The sequence below is a fragment of the Emydura macquarii genome, unplaced genomic scaffold, assembly GCF_026122565.2.
Source record: "Emydura macquarii macquarii isolate MOO-44397 ecotype Brisbane River unplaced genomic scaffold, CSIRO-AGI_Emac_v2 contig_2699, whole genome shotgun sequence".
Lineage (NCBI taxonomy): Eukaryota > Metazoa > Chordata > Testudines > Chelidae > Emydura > Emydura macquarii.
This window is the reverse complement of record NW_027132836.1, coordinates 2,715,719-2,738,587: the sequence shown is the minus strand read 5'-3', so window position 1 is coordinate 2,738,587 and position 22,869 is coordinate 2,715,719. Positions and strand designations below refer to the sequence as shown.

The following is a 22,869-nucleotide window of genomic DNA, read 5'->3' as shown; positions in this document are numbered from 1 at the left end:
TTGGTGTGGGAAGCTCACACATCACCTACCCTCAGTGTGCCTCTCTGAAGATAGCATAATCACTTGCTGTTCAGGAGACTCAGAAATTAAATAGCAGAGGTTGTTGTAGGTCAGGGATGAGATGCAGAAGCTCTTGCCGGTGCTAAACCTATCAGGCACCATCAGTGTCTCACATTCATGATTACCCAATCACCTCAAGTTTTGGAAAGTTTAATAAAATAAAATCCAGAAATGCATGTTCCTGGTTTTATGGTTTCTGAAAATAAATACACATCATGTGATGCATATGGAGAATTTGTAATGTGAATGGCTTCACATTTGCTTCCAGGTGCAATGTCAGGTGTTGATATTGATCTGTAAAGGCCTATCTGATGAGCCTTAGCTACATAAGGGATCCCACTTCTTTCCCTATGCAGTGTGGTGGCAGCTGAGGCACTCTTGCTAGCAGTGTCTAGATTTAACATCTCAAGGATAGAGCCAGGGTGTGCTTGCCGGGAAGCTCTTGACTTTGGCATTTGCTTGCCTTGTTGGTCCAAGGCAGTCTGCCCCCGGAGTTGAAGTTCATTGGCCTTTTTGCCTAGGCATAGGTCATTAGGAGCAGATCATGTTTTTAGAAAAAACTGGTCTCTGCTTAGCAGAAGCAGGAAACAAATCCATTCTCCCTGCCAGTCAGAATGCAGTTTTTGAGTTGATGACACCGTGAACTGGCCCAAAAGCCATTAGAGGAATAATAGCATGGACATCATTAATCATCTGGTATAAGAGAAATAAAGTCACTGGCCTAGAATAACATCCCATGATGAATGAGATAAGCTGCAATCACATGAAATAAGGGTAATGGCCAGTGGCTAATGCAGATTGTAATGTGAAATATTTGGTTGCTAGGATGCAGAAGCCCATGGAAATAACAAGAAGATCAGTGCATATATTGCCCTTTTGGAACAGAACCAGCTTTCACCAGAGCGGGGAGAGGTTCTCCTCCGGTATGTGGCTTGCACCTCAGATGATGCCCCGTACATCCTAAACCAGGCACTTTACAGGGACATGAAAGGAGTAAGGTAAGGAAACCTGCACAGGGCTGTTACCTTTTCTTAATGGTCACTTGAATCACAGCATTTAGAGAGTACAGTGATTTGCGGTGCATTGGAAATACAGACTTGACTGAGATACTATAGAAAAGACCATCCCTCAGGGACGAAAACAGGATTATCCCTTATAGATTTGATTGTACTTTATACAACCTAGTTCTAAATGTCCGAAGGGATCGGGTGCCCATTACTTTCCTTGGGGAGACTGTTCCAGAATCTAATCCTTAAAGAAAAAGTTGTATTATATTCAACTTACAATTTCCTTTTTAAACTTCATTCCATTACTGCTACTTATATCCCTTTTCTAGCACTACAAAGCACTTTCCTCTCCCTCAATGCTTACACCCTTCAAACACTAGGACATAATCAGCCCCCTTATCACTTAGGTAAGTTATACATATTTATCTCTTTATCTCCTTCCTTACACATCATCCCCTCTAGTCCATCTCTGTAACTCCCCTCTGACTTGCCCCTTCCCCCCAGTTGTCTCTATTTAGTTACATTCTTTAGCAGATATTTGTACTGAACTTTGAAGATGAAAAGTGCCATGTAAGTGCTAAGTATTGTTGTCATTATCTTTCTGGGATGCAAGAGATAGATCTGGTATTCTAAGTGTTGTTTCATCAGGGCCTGATAGAACAGGACCATCATCTTCCTATGCCAATCCATGATGCCTTAACATAATGAGCCCACACTGCACTGTTTGTTTATTTACCTTTTTGTTGCTATTTTCCAGATCCTAAAGACTTTCTCTGCCTACTTACATTTCTCCTACAAATCTCTTCTTGCCCTCCTCATTGTATTCTTGTCCCTCAGCTTTGCAGCAGCAGAAGAGGGGAAACCAGTCCATGTTCCAAGAGTTCAGTTCCATGGAAATATCCACTTCTGGAACTATGACCGGCCAGAACGGGAGAGGAGAGGCTCATTCCTGGTGCTGCCACTGCAGGATTCCCGTTGGAGGATTTTTGGGATTCTAGGACTTGACACCCTGCGGGACCAGTGTGACCAAGTCATCTTTCTAACTCATGAGATCGCTTTCTATCAGGTGGGCACAGTCAGAAAGCAGGTTCATTAGATGTGTCAAACAACCAGTTTGGGGTAGCATGGACTTTATGTACCTCGTTGTGAATGGGCAGCGGCTGTAGTTAGAAAATGCACTGTAGATCCATTTTTCTCTATGGGATGAAAATGGCACAAATGGAACAGTATTATCCTTTTATCAGTTATTTATTGAGGAGGCTTCCCCTCTAAGTGTGAATGGTAAACTATGAACAGATTTGTACAAAGTCAATAGTTATAGCCTTTACTGAAGATAATTGTCATGTGTTTGTTAACATAAGAATGGCCATACTGGGTCAGACCAATGGTCCATCTAGCCCAATATCCTGTCCTACAACAGCAGCCAGTACCAGATGCGTCAGAGGGACTGAACAGGGCAATTTATCAAGTGATTCATCACCTGTTGTGCAGTCCCAGCTTCTGGCAATCAGAGATTAAGGACACCCAGAGCATGGGGTTGCATCCCTGATCATCATGGTTAATAACCATTGATGGGCCTATCCTCCATGAATTTATCTACATATTTGTGTCATGAAACTGTTCACTTTATACCTTCTGGACTAATTGCAAACCACTGTACTTTAGGTTCCTTTACCGGTGTTTCCAAATATCCAGATATTTCATGGTGGATCACAACTACAGTCCCTTAAAACTTTTAGAGTCATTTCTTCAAGTGCTTCTGCATTGATGATTGATAACAATTAGAATAAGTGGAAGTCAAGCTGGAGATGGCACCAGCACCCAGATACCATAGTGATGGGTGCACCAGAAATAGAATCTGGAAAATCTCAGTGGATGTTGTTAAGATAGTGTAGGAAGAAAGGGAACTTTACAGAGATACACAGTCAACCAAAAATTATAGTTTGTACACAATCCAGCCCATATGCATGTATCACCTATTCCCTAATTTTCCTTGTTGTGTATTTATATATGTTTGCTTCACTTTTAATTCCCTCCTGCACCCCTTGCTCCTTTTATTTTACCTGGCCTGAATGCTAGTAAATAACTCCTGTTGGAACCAGCCTCAATGCAGTTATGCCTCTTGGCCAGGAGGGAGCACAATAAGCCAGAACTGGCAGTCAAGTGCTCTCTTCCCCGAGATCACTGGACCTCCAGTCATTCCGAGGTCGGGTACTGGCCTGGGCACCTGAACTCTGCTGTCTCATTTGACTGGGAATCACAGGATAGCTCTGTACTCTTACAGATTATCTCCTTTAACAGCAATTTTCATAGACTAACTTTTTTTGCTTAATATGCTATGAAAATGTCACCAACTTTATCTCCAAGTCATTTAGAGGCTTCTGTTTCCGTAGGGGATTTCTCACGTATTCAGCAAAGCCTACCACCATGTCTGCACCCTGGAAAACATATTGCAGGTTGCACTCACTGCTGTGGGCTGGCTGCACATGATGGCACCCTCCATCCGCAACATCACTACATACCTGGTGGAACCTGGCAAAGATAAGGTATGCTTAGTCCCTTCACGTTAGCCCATCTCAGACCACTGTATGGAAGAGACCTCTTGCTATAACAGTAATAGATCTGGGCTAGTGCAGGGAACAACCACTGTTAGCTTGGTCTGGTTCCCAAATGATTTTATTACTAAAACTGATCTTGCCAGAGATTCTTACCAGAGATTCTAGCCGTCAGAAAGATTTTGTGGGGGAAAACGGAAGGATCACTCTCTAGGAGATGCCACTTTTCATTCCTGCCCTCTTACATGGTGATCTTCCTTCAACCAAGAAAGGTTGGTTGGGATTCCCTTCAGTTCCTGCATTAAAATCAGCAGCAGCAACGTAGATTAGTGAGAAGGGTGCCACCTTCTCTCATGAGCTAAACGTACTGGACCTTTAGTGCTCCTGGCTCCTACCAGCCAATGGAGCAAGACAACAGCCCCAGCACTGCATCCAAATCTTGTGGAAGTGTAGAACATACCCACATGATCACCTGCCTACCCAGCAGTTGTCTGCCTAATCAGTTCTAAAAGGGAACTGTTCTATTGTGGAGGAAAAAAACCAGCCCGGATTATGGTATGGAAAGGGAAAAATATGTCTGGCTCTTCACCCTGAAGCAACATCAGCAGGCAAAATATAAATACAAATCAGGAAGCAGGCTGCTCCCCATTAGCTAGCATGTAAGGGGCAGTCCACTCACCTGTAATTCATATTCCAATTGTGCAGCAGGCAGTGAGACACTGGGATGCTTGTCAGCTTACATCAAACTGAATTAGGTGGATAAAAAACAAGAAGATGAAATGTGTTTGGGACTCAGCTTTTGTGATGGTCATTGCTGCAGCCACAGCTCAGTTGCTTTCCTGTGATAAACAGGGTTCCCACTGGCAACTTATTTTTCATTCCAGGCTTCATATTTTCATCTTGTTGGCTGCCCATTAGGCATGTTATTTGCTTCCTAAAAATGGCTGTGTGCTTTTCATCTGGCAAGATATACTGACAAGATATACAGACAGTGTTTTTACAGGAACTATTGTTCAGTGGGAACCTAAAGAGGACGTGAAAATGAACTCTCCATAGGTAGCCCCTTCACTAGGCTGAGGCTCATCCACCTGTCAGCATTCTTCAGGACTGAAGCATGGGGATAAGTTTAATTGGGCCAAACGAAGAAAGATGTTGTACATACCAGTGGTGCACTTTGAGTGCTAGAATCTGGGGCTGTGTGGACAAAAACACACCTAGTTAGAAGCTGTCCTTAAATCATCCCATTGAGGTTGACCATGAGTGAGGGCATGAGTGAGTCCCTGATGACTAGAAAAAAGCAAATATAGTGCCCATCTTCAAGAAAGGGAGGAAAAAGGGGAAAGAGGATCCAGGGAACTACAGACCGGTCAGCCTCACCTCAATCCCTGGAAAAATCATGGAGCAGGTCCTCAAGGAATCCATTTTAAGGCACTTGGAAGAGAGGAAGGTGATCAGGAACAGTCAACATGGATTCACCAAGGGAAAGTCACCAAGGGAAAGATTGCTTTCTATGAAGAGGTGACTGGCTCTGTGGATGTGCGGTGGGCGTGATATACCTTGATTTTAGCAAAGCTTTTGATATGGTCTCTCCCAGTATTCTTATCAGCAAGTTAAAGAAGTATGGGTTGGATGAATGGACTATAAAATGGATAGAGAACTGGCTAGAGCATAGGGCTCAACGAGTAGTGATAAATGGCTCCATGTCTAGCTGGCAGCCTGTCACAAGCGAAGTGCCCCGGGGTCGGTGCTGGGGCCGGTTTTGTTCAACATCTTCATTAATGATCTGGAGGATGGGGTAGATTGCACCCTCAGCAAGTTTGCAGATGACACTAAGATAGGGAGAGTGGTAGATACCCTGGAAGGTAGGGCTAGGATACAGAAGGACCTAAACAAACTAGAGGATTAGGCCAAAAGAAATCTGATGAGGTTCAACAAGGACAAGTGCAGAGTCCTGCACTTAGGACGGAAGAATCTCATGCACAGCTATAGACTGGGGACCGATGAGCTAGGCAGCAGTTCTGCAGAAAAGGACCTGGGGGTTACAGTGGATAAGAAGCTGGATATGAGTCAGCAATGTGCCCTGGTTGCCAAGAAAGCTAATAGCATACTGGGCTGCATTAGTAGGAGCATTGCCAGCAGGTCACGGGAAGTGATTATTCCCCTCTATTTGGCATTGGTGAGGCCGCATTTGGAGTATTGTGTCCAGTGTTGGGCCCCCCACTACAAAAAGGATGTGGACAAGTTGGAGAGAGTCCAGCAGAGGGCAACAAAAATGATGAGGGGGCTGAAGCACAAGACTTATGTGGAGAGGCTGAGGGAACTAGGCTTGTTTAGTCTGCAAAAGAGAAGAATGAGGGGGGATTTGATAGCAGCCTTTAACTACCTGAAAGGGGGTTCCAGGGAGGATGGAGCTAGGCTGTTCTCAGTGGTGGCAGACGACAGAACAAGGAGCAACGGTCTTAAGTTGCAGTGGAGGAGGTCTAGGTTGGACATTAGGAAAAGGTTTTTCACTAGGAGGGTGGTGAAGCACTGGAATGAGTTACCTGGGGAGATGGTGGAATCTCCATCTTAAGAGGTTTTTAAGCTGCGGCTTGACAAAACCCTCGCTGGGATTATTTAGCTGACGTTAGTCCTACTTTGAGCAGGGGGTTGGACTAGATGACCTCCTGGGGTCCCTTCCAACTCTATGATTCTCCCCTAAGAAATAAGGAGTGATTCTCTCTCTAAGATTCAAAGTGGATGTTCCTTTCCTGAATGCAACAAAAACATCCCTTTCTCTTTTCAAGACAGGCAACTATGTTTTGCGCAAGATGATGATCACAGATCACTGTGGGCATATGGAAATCAACTCCCCTCCCACTATTCTCTGCAGGAGAGAAAATATCTTCAGGTAGGTTTGTGACTCTTCCCGCCATCTGTAGGCATGACGGTAGTCATCTATGCATGTGCTGAAACACATGCAAAGAGCACTCAGCGGAGATGAGCTAAGAACAGCTCAGCTGCTAATCTTGCTTCTGTATTCTTGTCTTGGCTACTGTCACATGCAGGAGGCTGGATGCTGGATAGAAGATTAAGCTGACAGGTTAAGTCCAACTGTAGCATCTGGTTTACCGCTAGCAGAGTATGCATATACTATATATACAATCTGTGGGAGTGGTGTCTGTCTGTCTATCGCACACTCTCCACCATGGTATCTGGTGTGTGTGGTAATAAATTATCCAGGGTTAGGAACCTTTTCTTTGGACTTGATCCTGTAAACATTCAACACCTAGCATAATGCTTATTAACATGAGTTGTTCCATATACTTCAAGTAAGCACTGTGTCTGGTAGTGAATGTTTGCAGGGGAAGGCCCCATATCTTGAGCATTTTGCTCTTTAAATGAATGCATCTTTCTTCCTGGTTCTGTTATCCTCATTTCCCCTGAAACAACCTCCTGAATAATGATTGCCTTCAACTGCCATGGTCCTCACAGGCTTATCTATTAAATACATCTTCCCTTGGTGCTGAACCTAGGCAAGAAGTAACTTGCTGTTCCAGCAGATGTTTTTGCTTTTTGTGAAACTCCACAGAGCAAATGTCAACATCATTATGAACAGGAAACTGAGTTTGCAGCAAGAATACAAGACTAATCTGGTGTCTGTCAAACCCTTACGATTCTCAATGTTAGACTAGGATGAGCAGGGTTGTGCTCCAAAGTGCTATTTCTCTGCTTCCTGTATGGCTGGAATGATGTCTGTATCTGCCTGCGTATATGCAGCAGGGAAGAAAGCAGCTGCTTTAGTAATATAAAAATTCTTTACCGCAAAGCATGTAAGATCCTTCACTACAAATGCTACAGTAGATTGCCAGAAAGGCTGGAGTTGTAGAGTTCACGATCTGTCATTTACTGTCATTTCAGAGATTACCTTTTCAAGTGCACAGACAGTTCTGAGGTCATTAGCACCTTTACCTATGGAGAGCCTCACATTGCAGTTCCACTCCGTGAGCCAATGGGACGGGCCCTTGGGGTGTTTGATGTCAGCCCTGCACACTACCAGGGATTACCGCCTCCTGAGCATAAAGACCTGCAGAAAATGCTGAAGATGGCCCAAGCGGCCTGCTCCGAGATACTGAAGGAGTCTTCAGGGGAAACAGACCCAACCTACATCCTAGGTACTCTGCGTGCTGGGCCTCTATAGTGTCTTTGGCTGATATTAGGAATCTCCGTAAAATCACAGCCAAGACAGCTCTTGTACACGTACAAAAATACAAATAAAAAAGTAAATTTAGTAAATTTAAACCAAGTTGAAGTGAACCCCATATCTCAGCAGACTAGGGAAACCAGGAAAGTGGGAAGAATGTTTTAGAGACTTGAGCCCACATCCTCAGAGAGATTTAGATGCCTAATGCCTGTTGAGTTAGGTGCATAATTATCTTTGAGGGTCTGTGCCTGTGTGTTCCTCAGGGTTGCTCTGAATGAAATCCAGGTCATGAGTTCTGCCTCCCTTGCCTTGACACACATACATTTTGAAAACACTGGCAGACTCCCTGGGCTATTCATAAACAGACCATTTGTGAATACTAGCGTATTGGAATGGGAAGAGAAAGTTAATCCTAAGGAGGGCAGACCCCTGCATTCAAAAGCTTACATCTTTGGTAGCAGGTGTTTGAGCCTCTCCTTGAAAGAATGGCTTGTGATTCCAGCTGCAGAACATGTTGCAGATTCGAAGCGTGCACAGATTCTCTTCTATCGGCTCATGCTGCAGGACTTGCGTGAGTGTATACAGAAACTCGATCCTGAATCCTTTGCCGACATAAAGAACTACACAGAGCCTCCAGCCATGGTGCATAACATACTAAAGGCTGTGCTGCTTCTTTTCTACCCAGAGTGGGCAGGTTCAGAGAAGACTGAGAACTGGAGTCATTGTGTATTGGTGAGATATCAAGTTCTTGAGCCATACTCTTTCTAGGCAAACAATCCAAAAAGACACAGTGGGACTTGCCAAGAATGATATGAGAAAGGAATAAGCTCCTGGAGATATGTGCAGTGGGACATATGAGGAGAGGCTGAGGGAACTGGACTTATTTAGTCTACAGAAGAGAAGAATGAGGGGGGATTTGACAGTGACTTCAACTACCTGAAGGGGGGTTCCAAAGAGAATGGACCTAAGCTGTTTGCAGTGGTGGCAGATGACAGAAGAAGGGGCAATGGTCTCAAGTTGCAGGGGGGGAGGTCTAGGTTGGATATTAGGAAAAACTTTTTCACTAGGAGGGTGGCGAAGCACTAGAATGGGTTACCCGAGGAGATGGTGGAATCTCCATCTTTAGGGGTTTTTAAGACCCAGATTGACAAAGCCCTGGATGGGATGATTTAGTTGGGGTCGGTCCTGTTTTGAGCAGGGGGTCAGACTAGATGACCTCCTGAGGTCCCTTCCAACCATAATCTTCTATGATTCTATGATCAGTATTCCTTCAAACTTCCCACCAAGTTGGTGTGGCTACCATCAGTGACCTTTGTAACGCTTTACTGTTTTTCCTGGCCACTTTGTGATTCTATTCTCTGCATTGCAGAAACTGGATGATGATTTGATTCAGAAGATTTGCTGTTTTGATCCAACTGCCGCATACGTGCAAGTTCAGATGGGGCTGCTGGCTGACTGTATCAAAGGTATATATCAAAAATGAATTCCAGGGTCACATGCAGCAGTTAAGTATTGTCTGCAGGAACTCTCAGCTGAATCCTTTTAAGTGTTCATTTCAAGAGTGAATTTTTGGCTCCCCAACTGATTAAACCACAGATTAAGCATTCTAAATTTCTGTGTAATCTTTTTTGATCAATAAGAAAGACAGCCTTGCCCTGCTAAGTGTGATATCAAAATTCAGAGCTCCAAGAGATGACAGCCATTCTGCTTTGAAATCGGTTCAATCACCACGTCAGGGCAAGCAATCTCAGGGTAGACGTGCAGACACCAGATATTGGGAGAACAAAAGTTATTTTGATGAGTAAACTCTTTTTTTTATACATTTCAGGCTGCTCTGACTTGTACTGGGGAACTGATCCAAGTCAGAAAAGCCCAAGGACTGGGGAAGCACAAAAGTGGCTAATCACCATTTTTGTAAACAACAACCCACAGACACACCACGTTTGTTGGTTGCAAAGGATTTGGGCCTCAGTCTGTCCTTCTGTCTTTTATAATAAGGGTATTGGGATACAGAAGAGGCTGTTATAATTCTGAACATCTCATGTACCAAAAACACGCAGGTTTCCTATTGACTTGTGTTTAGATTTTAAGAACAGCATCTTTTTATATTAAAAAACAAACCCCTAAATACTCTTTCATTTATTTAAAGAACAACCTGTCCTTTGCTGAGCTGCTGCTAGATGGAGGGTCTGTTAAAATCAGATGAGTGGCTGGCACTCACTAATTAAACTTGGTTAATTTATTGATACTACCTTGACACATGTACCTTTTTATAGATATAGCCTAGAGGTGAACAGTAAACATTTAACCAGGCCTGGCTCCTTTCCTTCTGTCCCCTCATATATTAAACATATTTACTGGAGCAACAAGAGCAGCCCCACGTGGCCCCAATTTCCCCACAATTCAAGCTCTGGATGTAGGAGGAGAGAATACAGTTGATCTTAGTGAGGGTTGGGCCAGAGAGAATAAGTCTCCTTCTGCCAACTCTAAAAAAAACTATCAAAGAAAATGAATATAATATCAAATATTTGTATTTACCTTTCAACAGGTCATTCTACCTGCATCTGCCATTGCTATGTCATTACCTTTTCTTTGAGTCAATGAACACTTGGATGCACACACAACACACAAATGTATTAGTTTCTTCACGAACATGTTAAATGGACTTTTTAAAACTCAATGGGCCAAGTTCAGTCCAGGTAAAACTCGGTTGATTTACCCTACTGAACCCAGACCTGAGCATTCAACTATATTTACAGGGCTGATTCATTCCGACCCTCCAAACTGAAGACGTGCAAACACATGTAACAACAAAATGAACTTTTCTGTCACTAGTCAAACAAGGTGCGTGAGGCATCTTTTATTGGACCAATGTCTGTTGGTGAGAGAGATGGACTTGAATAGCTCGTGGCTCAAAAGTTTGTCCCTCTCACCAGCAGAAGTTGGTCCAATAAAAGATATTACCTCACCCACCTGGTCTCTCTAATACCCCAGGACCAACAACTACACTGCACAGAATAGTCAGGCAGTAACGCCAGAGTTTGCTCCCAGCAGGCGTCAGTATTTTAACATGCCAATCGTGAACGCCGCTTATCTCATTTTAAAAAAGCTTTAACATTTGTAAAGCAAATTCAATGGACTGGAAAGGCAAATAACTATTTTGTAAACAGCCATGGACTATTAGTACATTTCTAGTGCAGAAAGCTATGTTGGGCAATCAAATGTGCAGGTGTGGATGATGGTGACTATCTCATCCAACTAGAAAGTATGGTATGGGCCCCTGAGCTTGTGCAATATTCCACTTACTTCATTTGGGCTCCAAATGGGTACAAGGATCTATGCTAGTGTGTCCCGCTACAGCATTGGCCTTAATTTTGAAATGGACTTTTGTGTTATGCTTGTTTGTTTCAGGTATACCTAGAGAAGAGGTGTGGAAGTATGGCTCAGTTCCAGCTGAATACCTGTACAACTGGGCACTTACCTGTCTAATGCTAATAGAGCTCACAAAGGAACTACAGCATACACAAGATACATCTTTAGCATCTCTGACACCAAGACCTAGCCTGATTGCAAATAAGTCAACAGAACTTTTGCTGTCCACTAACCCTAGTGATTCTATTATTTAATGTTACTTTTAAATGTTCAGCTTTATGTTTGTTATTCATAGCTAATAAATGTAAGTTGCTTAAAGGGGGTAGAAAAGCACTAGGAATATAGCTAGGTAATGTATTTAGAAATGTTAAAGGGAACAATTTTGATAGCATAGATGGATCATTCTAAACTCAAGGGACCTGACTGACAAGAATACTCTCAGGTTTTCATTTAATTCTGACAAGAGAAGATTCAGGAGGATTAAACAAGAGGAAAAATATAACTTGTATGTCTACCAAATTACATGATTCATAAATGATAACAGAAAAAAATCCTTCTGATTTGAATTGTGCTTTTAGGAAAGATTCGCTTCCCTAAAGTGATGTTTTCAAAGTAATTTTAAGTCTAAAAGGATTGTTGAAGAGCATGTTTTCAGTTACTCCCAATGGGCAGTACACTTATTGTGGAAAATCCCTCTAGTTTTAAGATGACAGGAGTTTTCTTATTGGGTTAAAGCTTGTTTACAGCAAACTTTACTGCACTGCTGCAAGATTCCATCTTTGCAATAAAAGTATCTGTAGGCAGAATCAGTTTTTTAATAAAATGTTGGGAAATTAAACTTCTTTTTCTTTATTTAGTTGACAAAGTGTGATGTCTACTGAATACTTTCTAATTTGAGATTGCAGGTTGCTTTTAACCTCCCCATATAAGATGATGGTGATTATACGATAGCTGCTTCTAACCAGCAAGTGGGTTTCATATTTTTGGTAGGGGAAAGGCTTTTCAGGTCACTTGCAGTGATGTTTCTAGGAACAATGTCCTTACAGATATTATATTGATATCTGCGAGGCCTTGCTCACAAATAATTAATTGTGTATACAAATTACTTACTAAGCCTTATGAATGGAACAACAAAAAGGTAGGGAGCTTATATTTTACATTGTTTGCTTCAGTAAGTCTCATAACACGCCAAGGCTTTGTCTATTTCAGTGTCCCAACCTTTTCAGGTAAATGAACCAAACTAAGACTTCAGCTACCCTTGCCTGTACTGCTGTCACCCAATTGAATAATGCACTGCACTGTAGCTTGATCACAATTTGGAGGAGCCAAAGGTCCATTGCAGGTGAGAATGTGTACAGCTGAATGTGAGGCAGGCAGCAGAGACAGGAACTTCATTAGGGTAGAGCTGATCGCATGCACAAAAGCTGGAAGTACCAATACTTGTACCTACCCACATTGTCCTAGGTTAAGCATCACTTGGAGAAAGCCTGTTTCTCTACTTCTCATACCATGATCCTTACATTTTGCAAACTATTAGTTCCCCTCTAAAAAGCAAACACCATTACCACCTGTGGCCGGATGCAGCAACTTCTCCCTGCATTTACCTGCACCACACAGATCGTTTCATTCCCACAAACAAAGTGCTTGGTTTTACATGTCTGGTTCCAAGTCCTGATTCCCCGCCGCCCCTGCAGCTTGTGCAGCCATTTCTGCCTGGGCAGAGTGAGAAGTCTCCGTTCACACGGGGGGCAGCGTTTTACACCGGTTGTGCACGGCTATAAGCAGCGTCTCGCGCTGCAAGGCGAGGGAGAAGGGCCATAACGAGGATAAAACGTCCCCAACCAAAAGTCTTTCACTGGCCACGACGTTTCATACGTTGCACGGTCAAACTGTGATCGCCCAGTCTGGCCTCCCACACGGCCCAGGCCAGGGGCCTGCCTGCCCCACACAATGCCTAGGGCGGAGCTGTTCGAAAAACAGCCCAGCTTGGCTGTAAAACCGCCAGCGAGGGCGAATCCCCCCCACCGCTCGGTAAACTGTGTCAGGGGCTAATTCCTGCCTGTGACAAACGTACCCTCAGTCCCAGGATGAACGTGTGCAGCTCGCCTTAGCCGTCCCTGCCCCTGCCCAGGGGTCTCTGCTCCTCCCCCCGCGCCCGTGGCGGTCTCTGTTCCTGCTCCCCTCCCCCCATCGCCCGTCCCGCCATTTCGCCTCAGGGGAGCCCAGCCGCCGCTCGGGGGCTCGCGGACGGTCCCTGCCCCGCGCGCGCTCGCTCGCTCGCTGCTGGCGCGCGTCCGCGAGGAGGGATCTGCGGCCGCCCACACCCAGCCGGCGGCCAGCGGCTGGTGCCCGGATGCAGCAGCAGCAGCAGCAGCAGCTGGGCGTGCGCAAGGCGCGGGGCCGACGCCAAGATGGCGGCGCCGAGCAGGCAGTGAGCTGGGCTCGGGGGTGACGGCGCGGTGGGGGGAAGGGGCCTTGGGGACATGAAGTCCTGTGGGGTAGGCTGGGAGGACAGGGCCTGAGGGGAGACATGGAGGGGGTCACCAGGGCCTGGAGTTGGGAGGAGTCCGGGGTCCCCTCGGAGAAGGGGGGGCGGGGCGGTGCTGTGGGGGCGGGGGGGTAATGTGGGGCAGTAATTAACCGCAGGGCAGTGGGGTTACTACTCACCTGGGCCCCTGCACAGTGGTTGCTCAGAAGCGAGCTGCGCCGGGGCCCGTGTGTGAGATGAGCAGGAGACTTGCAAATTGCTTTCAGCACCTGACCTCCGGGGTGACCAGCGTCTGTCCCCCTGGCCGTGCCCGGGCGGGAGCCGTCAACCCAAAGCAGCTCTCATGCGCACTTTCCCTTTCCCCGTCCGTTTTTTCCCTGCCTGAGCATGGGCAATGGAAGCGGAAATCAGCAGCGTCGCTGTCGCTTGTGTTCAGTTCTGCCTCCAGAGTCTCAGGGCTGCAACTTCGGGGGGGGGGGGGCAGACGTTGCACGGGAATGTGGGGTGGCTGGTTGTTGTTGTTGTTTTAAATAACTGCTTAGCCTTGCAGCAAATGACTAGAAAGGTCATTGAGTCTAGAGTTAGTAAAACTTCGTTTTTCCCAACTCTAATTTTGGGGTCACGTTTATTATGGTTTAGTCTCTCTACAACTCACAACGTGCCAAGCCTTTCCAAACAGGAAGAAAGAATTGTTCCCTGCCCTTACGAACTCTCAGGCCAAGTCTACACTTCAAAATTAGATCAACCTAGCTGTGTTACTCAAGGCAACTAGCTTGTCTCCCTACCCAGCTCTGTTGTGCTGTTTGTCACCTTCCAGCAGTGCCTTAAGTGGCATGATTAACATCTGTCACATGTGGCTCATTCTCTCTCATCCTGCTGGTGGGAGAGGGGGTGTATTGTGTGTGCAGTGGAGTGTTTTGTTTTGATGGTTTTTTTTGTTTTTTTTTTTTAAAGTACCCGTTGTTCTGTGTGTATATACGAGAGGGCCAGTCAAAGAGGTGTGCTGTAATTTGGAGTAGAAAGTGGTGAGGTTTAGGATCCTGCATGTGTTTGTTCCTCAATCCAGCACCACCCCCTTAGAAAGCTCCATTTCTTACAACGTAGAGTTCATTTGTGTCAAGGAAGTGGAGTTATCAACTGCAGACTTAATTCTGGAACTTTAGGTCCTGGTTTACTTCTGCAGTATAAGTAATAAATAATAATAGGTGATATTTTAGATGTCCTGGGCCCAGGCCATTGCACACCTTGAAGATAGTATTGAGACTTTGAACTTGATTTGATATTCTATAGAAAGCCTCTGTAGAGAGCAGATATGTGTTTGATGTGCTCACAGTATCCTGTGTTGGTGAGGAAACATGCAGCAGCATTCTGTATTAACAAGCCCTTCCCCTAAGAATGGAAATAATCCCTAGGAAATATAAATGCTTATTTGTAGGTTTGGCAGAATTTGATCTTTATTTTTTTATAATTTCAACAGTTAATATAAATTTTATTTTTAATGATTTTTTCTATTTTTATTCATTTAAATGTTCACAGTTGCGTGACATGAGGGTTAGACAATGGGGGACAGACAATAATTATTTAATGACAGTAGATGTTGAGATTTAAAAAGTTAAAGCTTTATACCATTAAAACACAAATTGTTAATATCACATCAAAATATACAAGTAAATATCCTTGAATCAAATTCTAATAAGTTCTTAAGCAGCATTTTTCTTGTTTATCAGTAAATTTTGATTATTGTTGGAAATTATTTTTCGAGGGGTGTGTGTATGTATGAATGAGATTACTCCTATGTGTAATCTTTTGCAGAATAAAGAGCCATAGTTAGTTTCTTCTTGTGGAGAAAGTGGGCCTTCAGGAGGAATTTAAGTGAGGGTCTTACTGACTTTGTGGGCATTGACTTCAGAGTGAGTGGCATGGAAAAAAGCATAAAGACAGTTGTAGGAGAAGCTTATAAATGGGTGACAAAGCTGGCTAAATTGTACCAATGCTGATCTTGGTAGTGTCACTGATGCTGATCTTGGTAGTGTGCTATTTTCTGTTTTTAAAATTGCTTGGGTGGTTGTTTTCTTTGTCTTGGAATATAATACATATATTTACTATATTATTGTCAATAATAATGAAAGGGTGATTTCTAACCTTTTTCTCCAGATATGGGCTTATTTTGCCCAAGAAAGCGCTGCAGAAAAATCTGATTTTGAAGAAACATTCAGTCTTTGCAGATGATTCTGATGAGGAGGTCAGTTACTAATAATTTACTCCAGAGTATCATTGAAATGTACACCTCATTCTGCTGCTTTTCAGTACATTAAATGGAGGATTACTTTGAGCTGAGTATTGACTGGGAACATTTTATGGGCATATATCAGCTAATAACAAAGGAAGTTCAAACTCTGTATAAATTTCATTTCCAAAATGCCATTTTGAGTAGCATGATTTAGTGGTTATAGCAAAGATCTGGGCCTGTTGAGATCTGGGTTCTTTCTCTAATTCTGCCACTGACTTGTGTGATCTTGAGCAAGGTACTTAACTTCTCTGTATGCAAATAGTTCTTTGAAATAGAGTTTTGCTATTTTGGAAATGTTATTTCCAGAATCTCAAAAGACCTTTAAAAGATCATTTCTTCATCTTGTCTCTATATCTAAAATAAGTCTACGCTAATGCTTTTTATAAGTCTGTTGTCTAGGGTATTTCTGAAGAACATGGTGTAGTTCAAAGTTCACATAACTCTGTACTGTTTTTAAGGGACTATGTTTTGTTTTAGGTATTTAATTTGAAATACAAACCAGTGCTGTAATGACCTGATCCAACTTCATTTGAAGTCAGTGGGAGTCACATCTGGAACTTAATGAAAACAGTGCAAAATTAGCACTAATATGTATGCGAATTCTCATTTATTTTAACACACTAGGTTAAAAGTTGTCTGGTTATACGATACACATTTGAAGTTACTTTGTATAGTTTGAAATGGAGTATAATTTATCATAGGTTTATCACTTGTGAGTTATGAGTCTATACTCTGAAAAACAGATGTAAAATTGGACTATATCCCTATGTTAGTAGCTCTGTCTAACATGTTCTATTCCTGTATATAAAGGGAAATATTCCATAGTCTTGTTTGGTGTCTGGGTGAGCAAGCTGAACATATTATACAAAATAATGGGCAAAATAAAAGAGGAAAGAAATGCCTCAAGTCTCAGGAACAGAATGACATAATTGCACTAGTCAGGATGTTTTTGTAAACAGATTGGATTAAGCACAAAGATGAATTATTGTTCATCCTTAAAATTTTACAAAGGTTCCTATCCTGTAAATATTTACCCATGTCTGAATAGTCTGATTTAATTTAGTGGTGCTGCTTGTGAGAGTAAAGTTAAGTACATGAATAAGTATTTGCAGGGTCTGGGCCAAACCTCACAAAGATTCTTTGACAATTTATTTTTGTTAGCATTCATAAAAATTGAGTTCATAATTGGCATTGATCATAATTAGAAATTGAAACAAACTTTCAGAAATAAAAACTTTGTAGAGTTTAAAGAATGTTTCGTTAGTTGATAGGGATATGGCAGAACACTATATAATTTTCATATTTCTTTTCCTTAATGATGCAATTTAATTTCTGGATGACGACTTTCCTGACATTTTAAGTAGAGCATTAGGACATTGTACAGTACTGCTAGTACATGACTTACCTAAACATGTACTGTGGTCCTTCCTCTATGTTCCTGTGAAAATCTCAACACTCCAGTCAATTTTTCCTTTAAAAAATTGCTCTATATAGGCACTCGGGTTTCACAATGTTGCTTAAACATTCATATTTTGGCAGCTGTCTCAGATAATCAGTCACCAATGTTATGGCAATACTTTGTGCTCTACAACTCAAAAACTGAGACCTGGGGAAAATTACATTAAAATGTCACATTTTAAATCATAACATTTTTTTACAATGTAACTGATGTCAGCTTCAGTTTAGAGCAATGTAACTATGAAAGTGAATTAATTTGCCAATAATAATGCTATCTGTAAGAAGTTTAAAATGAAAATCATACTAAGCATCCTATTCAGAATTTGCTGTATGCATGTAATTCGCCCCACAAGCTTTGGAAACGTTCCTGCAGTCTCTCTCATGTTTACTAGTGCAAAATATGCTAAAACGTATGTAAGTTTTCCATATTTGATACACAAAGTCCTGTTTTTTATCAATTTAAAATCGGCAGATAAGTGACGTAAAAGTAGCAAATCAAGAATGAAATCTGGCCCTATTGATGTTAGTGGAAGCAAGATTTCACACCGTCCTTAAATTTTTCTAAGTTGGCATCATAAAAGTGGAAGATAACAGGTCAAAGAGAAGGTAAATCACAAAGGTTTAATTACTAGGTTGAAAAGTTTGCCACCACAAACCTTTTAAACTAAATTGTGGTCTGAAGGAAAAAATATCTGCTTAGTTTCCATCCTTTTAATGCTGCCGTATGAAAGAAAAGTAAATCAAAATGGAGGCGTGTAAGATGGAGAAAGCACCGTGAAACAAGTTGTCTTTATTACATGGAAAGCTGAGAGCTTGTATTACAAGACGTAAGCACATTCAAGTGCTTGGACTCAGTATTTTTATTTACTGAACATATTTTTGTATACCTCTAATAAATACAGCACATATCTTATTTCTCTAATAAATAAGGCATGCTGCACAAATACAGCAAGAGAGATATCCTGTGATCTCCAAGTTTTGTTAGATTTCAATGAGCAATCACTTCCTAAGAAATCCATAATAGAAATATTTCTTCTTCCCAAGTTCTTGCATTTCTGAAACTAAAGAACCTAACTTCAGAAGAGCTTCTGATTAAGACCCCAGTGCTGCTTTAAGATCCACTACCATGGATTTTTGTACCCACTTGGCGTTCCATTGAAATTCAGGGGCTCCATGCCAGCAGATTATATTGAAGAATCATAACCTAAGTTGCTATTTTGATAACTAAAACCAGATTTTTATGTTTGGTATTTTAAAAGTATTAATGTATTGCCTGCTTCACAGAGTGGTTGAAGATTATTTAGTTGACATTTGTGAAGAATTTTGAGAATAAGTACTATGGAAGTACTAACTGTTTAAGGCAACACTGTCAGCTTGAGAGCTAGTCATTTTCAAGAAGTGAGTTTAAAATAGTTTGGCGTACTGCAACTGCCCATGACTTCCTCTGCCAATTTTTATGGCTTTATAATAATAATTTCCTGTTTATTGTATGTTTTTTTTCTCCCTCTTTGCTACACGACAGATGCTCATAAACAACAGGGAAAACTTACTAACTGATGTCCGGATCCCACAAACACTTATGCCTGTGCTTGACTTTATATACACAAGTATTCCCATTGACTTCCGTGGGACACTTCTCATAAAAGTTAAGCACATGCAAGTATTCAGAATGGAGGCCTCTTTAGGAGAAACAGTTAAAATGGCTATACACCAATTGCTAGCAAACATAAAAAGTAAATAAACTACCGACAATTATTTTCTTCCTCTAATCCCTTTCAGTTCACATTTTCAGATAGCAGTGTGATTTATTTATTTTTTTAAAATGGACCATATCCCTTTAACATTTCAGGGAGGTGGAAGTTTAGCTTTTTTTTTTTTTTTACCTTAAACATTTGAGCATAAATTATCAACACATTAAGTAAAGAAAATGTTATCGACTCCAATTTGAGCCAACATTAAGATTTTTACAGTCAAATATTGACAAATCAAAAGACCAACAGAAATCAATAATTTGTTCTAAAAATAGTCAGTGTAAACAGTAGTTGCCATCCAATTCTTGCAGCCCTGTGAACCTGAAAGTGAACAGATCCAGAGAGGTAGCCGTGTTAGTCTGTATACAGCAAAAACACCGCGAGTCCTGTAGCACCGTAAAGACTAACAAATTTCTGCGGGCATAAGCTTTTGTGGGCTGTAACCCACTTTGTCAGATGCATGAAATGGAAATCACAGATAGGAGGTATATATATACATCCAAGGGTAAGAAAGAAAAAATGGGAAGGGCAAATGCTAACAAAGTCAATTCAGTTAGAGTAGATGAGGCCTATTCACAACTGTTGATTAGAAGGTGAGAATGTGTGAGCAGTGACAATTACTTCTTGTAATGAGATAACCATTCCAAGTCCCTGTTCAGACCCATTCTGATTGTGTCAAGTTTGCATAGGAGTTCCAGCTCTGCAGTTTCTCACTGAAGTCTGTTTTTGACGTTTTTTTGTAGAAGTATGACAACTTTCAAGTCAGCTACAGAGTGTCCTGTGAGATTGAAGTGCTCTCCTACTAGCTTATGGATGTTACCATTTTTTATGTCTGATTTGTGTCCATTTATTCTTTTGCGTAGTGACAGTCCGGTTTGGCCAATGTACATGGCAGAGGGGCATTGCTGGCACATGATGGCATATGTTACATTAGTAGATGTGCAGGTGAATGAGCTCCTGGTGGTGTGGCTGATGTGGTTAGGACCTGTGATGGTGTCACTAGAGTCGATGTGCGGGCAGAGTTGGCAACGGGGTTTGTTGCAGGGATAGGTTCCTGGGTTAGTGTTCTTGTTGTCTGGTGTACAGTTGCTGGTGAGTATTTGCTTCAGGTTGGGGGTCTGTCTGTAAGCCAGGATAGGCCTGCCTCCCACGGGTTGAGCGAGTGAGGGATCATCTGCTAGGATAAGTTGTAGATCCTTAATGATATGTTGGAGAGATTTTAGCTGGGGGCTGTAGGTGACGGCCAGTAGTGTTCTGTTGTTTTCTTTGTTTGGTCTGTCCTGTAGAAGGTGACTTCTGGGTACCCGTCTGGCTGTGTCAATTTGTTTCTTCACCTCCCCAGGTGGGTATTGTATATGTTGATCATAAGGGATTTTTCACTGGACACATTACACGATCCATTGTCTACAGCCAAGCCCTAAGATATAACCGGATTTGCTCCAATCCCTCAGACAGAGACAAACACCTATAGGATCTCTATAAAACATTCTTAAAACTACAATACCCACCTGGGTATTGTAAAAAAAAAAAAAAACAAAAAAAAAACCAGACTTCAGTGAGAAACTGCAGCGCTGGAACTCCTATGCAAACTTGACACAATCAGACTGGGTCTGAATAGGGACTTGGAATGGTTATCTCATTACAAGAAGTAATTGTCACTGTTCACACATTCTCACCTTCTAATCAACAGTTGTGAATAGGCCTCATCTACTCTAACTGAATTGACTTTGTTAGCATTTGCCCTCCCCATTGTTGTTTCTTACCTTTGGATGTATATATATACCTCCTATCTGTGATTTCCATTTCATGCATCTGATGAAGTGGGTTGCAGCCCATGAAAGCTTATGTCCACAGGAATTTGTTAGTCTTTAAGATGCTACAGGAGTCTCGTTTTTGCTGAAAGTGAACAGATTATAAACAAGTGAAACTGATTAGTTAATTTTTATTGTCCAAGATGGACAAATGCAAAAAGTAAATAAATGGTAAAAAGTAAATTGTATTATTAGTTTGAATAATCTATGGCCTTACTAGTAACCAAGAAATTTGTTTGTTTAAAAATATGTTTAAATGTACTCAGCCCACTTTAAAAAAAAAATTTTAATAGTTTATTAATCCAGCAGAGGGTGCAGGAACCCATGCAAATGACAGTTCGGTGTGTGCTCCTGGCAGAATCAAAGGTACTAAGACAACAGTGTAGTGAATGGTGGATGGAGCTGTGTATTTTACAAATAAAAATAATTGATTATCTGGTCATCAATCTCAGGAACATATTGTTACGTTGCTATATAACAAAAAAGTTTAAACCATGATCTTTATCCTCTTTAAATATTGTAAATAATAGATAAAGAGAAGATAAATGCAGAATTATGGAATTGGAGTTATAGTATGTTTAACTTCCACATCAGATAACTACAATGTTATGTTTTTATCAACCAAAATTTACCTTTTGAGTATTTTAATTATGCAAATTTTGAACTCTAATTTAAAAATATTTTAATTAGTTTAATATTATGCTCACTCCACTTGCCACTCCAAAAGTTTTCGATGTATGTAAGAAGAGATCTATTACCCAAATATTACCGTTGGATTTCTAAAACTAAACTTGAGTTCTTTTTTTCCTCTTGTGTGGGGGAAAAGTCAGAGCAAATCCAGGTGGAAAAGGAACACTATCTATCTCAGGCCCCCATTCACATAGTTTCTGAGCAATTCACAAACTTCAGTGTATTTAACCTCGCAATGTCCCTTTGAAGTAGTGATTATTAATGCCGTATTACAGGAGGGAAACTGAGGCACAGAGCAACCAAGGATGGAATCCACAAAGGTATTTAGGCACCTAAATCCTGATTTTAGGCACTGCTGTAATCAACAGATCTCCAGCCCAGCTAATCCTGTAGGCGACTCGACTCACTTTGCCTACCTAAGTTTTTGCCATATAAGTTCCTTAGGCACCTATGTTTCTGCCTCTGATCATGTGCACTGCAGCCCTATTCTAGGCAATTGGGCACCTATCTCCAGCCTAAGTCCCAGAGTGATTCACGAACTAGGGGAGAGTTGGGTTTCAGCCACCTAAGTCACATGGGAGCCCTGATCCAGTAGGTGTGCTCAGAGGTAGCCTAATTCCACACAAAACAGCCGGGGGGAGGGAGAGGGAAGGAGGACTTCCTTTCAACTTTTAGCGGAGTGGTTAGGATTTTTTGCCTTCCTCTGCAGCAGGGCCACAGGTCACTTGCAAGTTTAAACTAGTGTAAATGGTGGATTCTCTGTAACTTGACATTTTTAAATGGTGATTTGAGGACCTTCAGTAACCTGGAGGTTATGGGTCTATTACAGGAGTGGGTGGGTGAGTTTCTGTGGCCTGCATTGTGCAGGAGGTCAGACTAGATGGTCCCTTCAGACCTTAAAGTCAATGAGTCTCCTTAGCTGAGATGTAGAAGACTGCTGGATCAAGTCTTCCCTGTGCCTGATGAGGAGAAGGGATTTTAACAGGGATCTGCTCCCTCTCAGGAGAGTGCCCCAAGCTCTGGGCTATGGAATATTCCGCTTTGGGTCTCCCTAAATCTGTCCAATTGAAGTTGTTCCACTTAAATTAAATAATTGAATAATTAAATATTGATTAGGCTAGAGCAAGAGTTAGAATGACTCTGTAGCCCTGTGGTTAGGGCGTTCACCTGGCAGGTGGCAGTTTCCTGACAGCTGAATGCTTGT

The 22,869-nt window shown here is 42.0% G+C and overlaps 2 protein-coding genes across 2 annotated transcripts in view; both read left to right on the top strand.

Annotated features, from left to right (window-relative positions):
• EFCAB5 (EF-hand calcium binding domain 5) overlaps positions 1-12,009 on the top strand; it is a 48,270-nt gene extending 36,261 nt beyond the window's left edge. Inside the window, exons 14-21 of the mRNA XM_067566044.1 lie at positions 886-1,058; positions 1,905-2,133; positions 3,461-3,613; positions 6,409-6,512; positions 7,523-7,776; positions 8,308-8,537; positions 9,175-9,271; positions 11,217-12,009. Of these exons, the coding sequence (XP_067422145.1) occupies positions 886-1,058; positions 1,905-2,133; positions 3,461-3,613; positions 6,409-6,512; positions 7,523-7,776; positions 8,308-8,537; positions 9,175-9,271; positions 11,217-11,431 (1,455 nt within the window). The 3' untranslated portion in view covers positions 11,432-12,009. The remainder of the gene's footprint in view (positions 1-885; positions 1,059-1,904; positions 2,134-3,460; positions 3,614-6,408; positions 6,513-7,522; positions 7,777-8,307; positions 8,538-9,174; positions 9,272-11,216) is intronic.
• Positions 12,010-13,551: 1,542 nt separating this feature from the next.
• The window catches only part of NSRP1 (nuclear speckle splicing regulatory protein 1), a 32,400-nt gene continuing 23,082 nt past the window's right edge, over positions 13,552-22,869 (top strand). The window contains exons 1-2 of the mRNA XM_067565883.1: positions 13,552-13,608; positions 15,820-15,907. Of these exons, the coding sequence (XP_067421984.1) occupies positions 13,589-13,608; positions 15,820-15,907 (108 nt within the window). The 5' untranslated portion in view covers positions 13,552-13,588. The remainder of the gene's footprint in view (positions 13,609-15,819; positions 15,908-22,869) is intronic.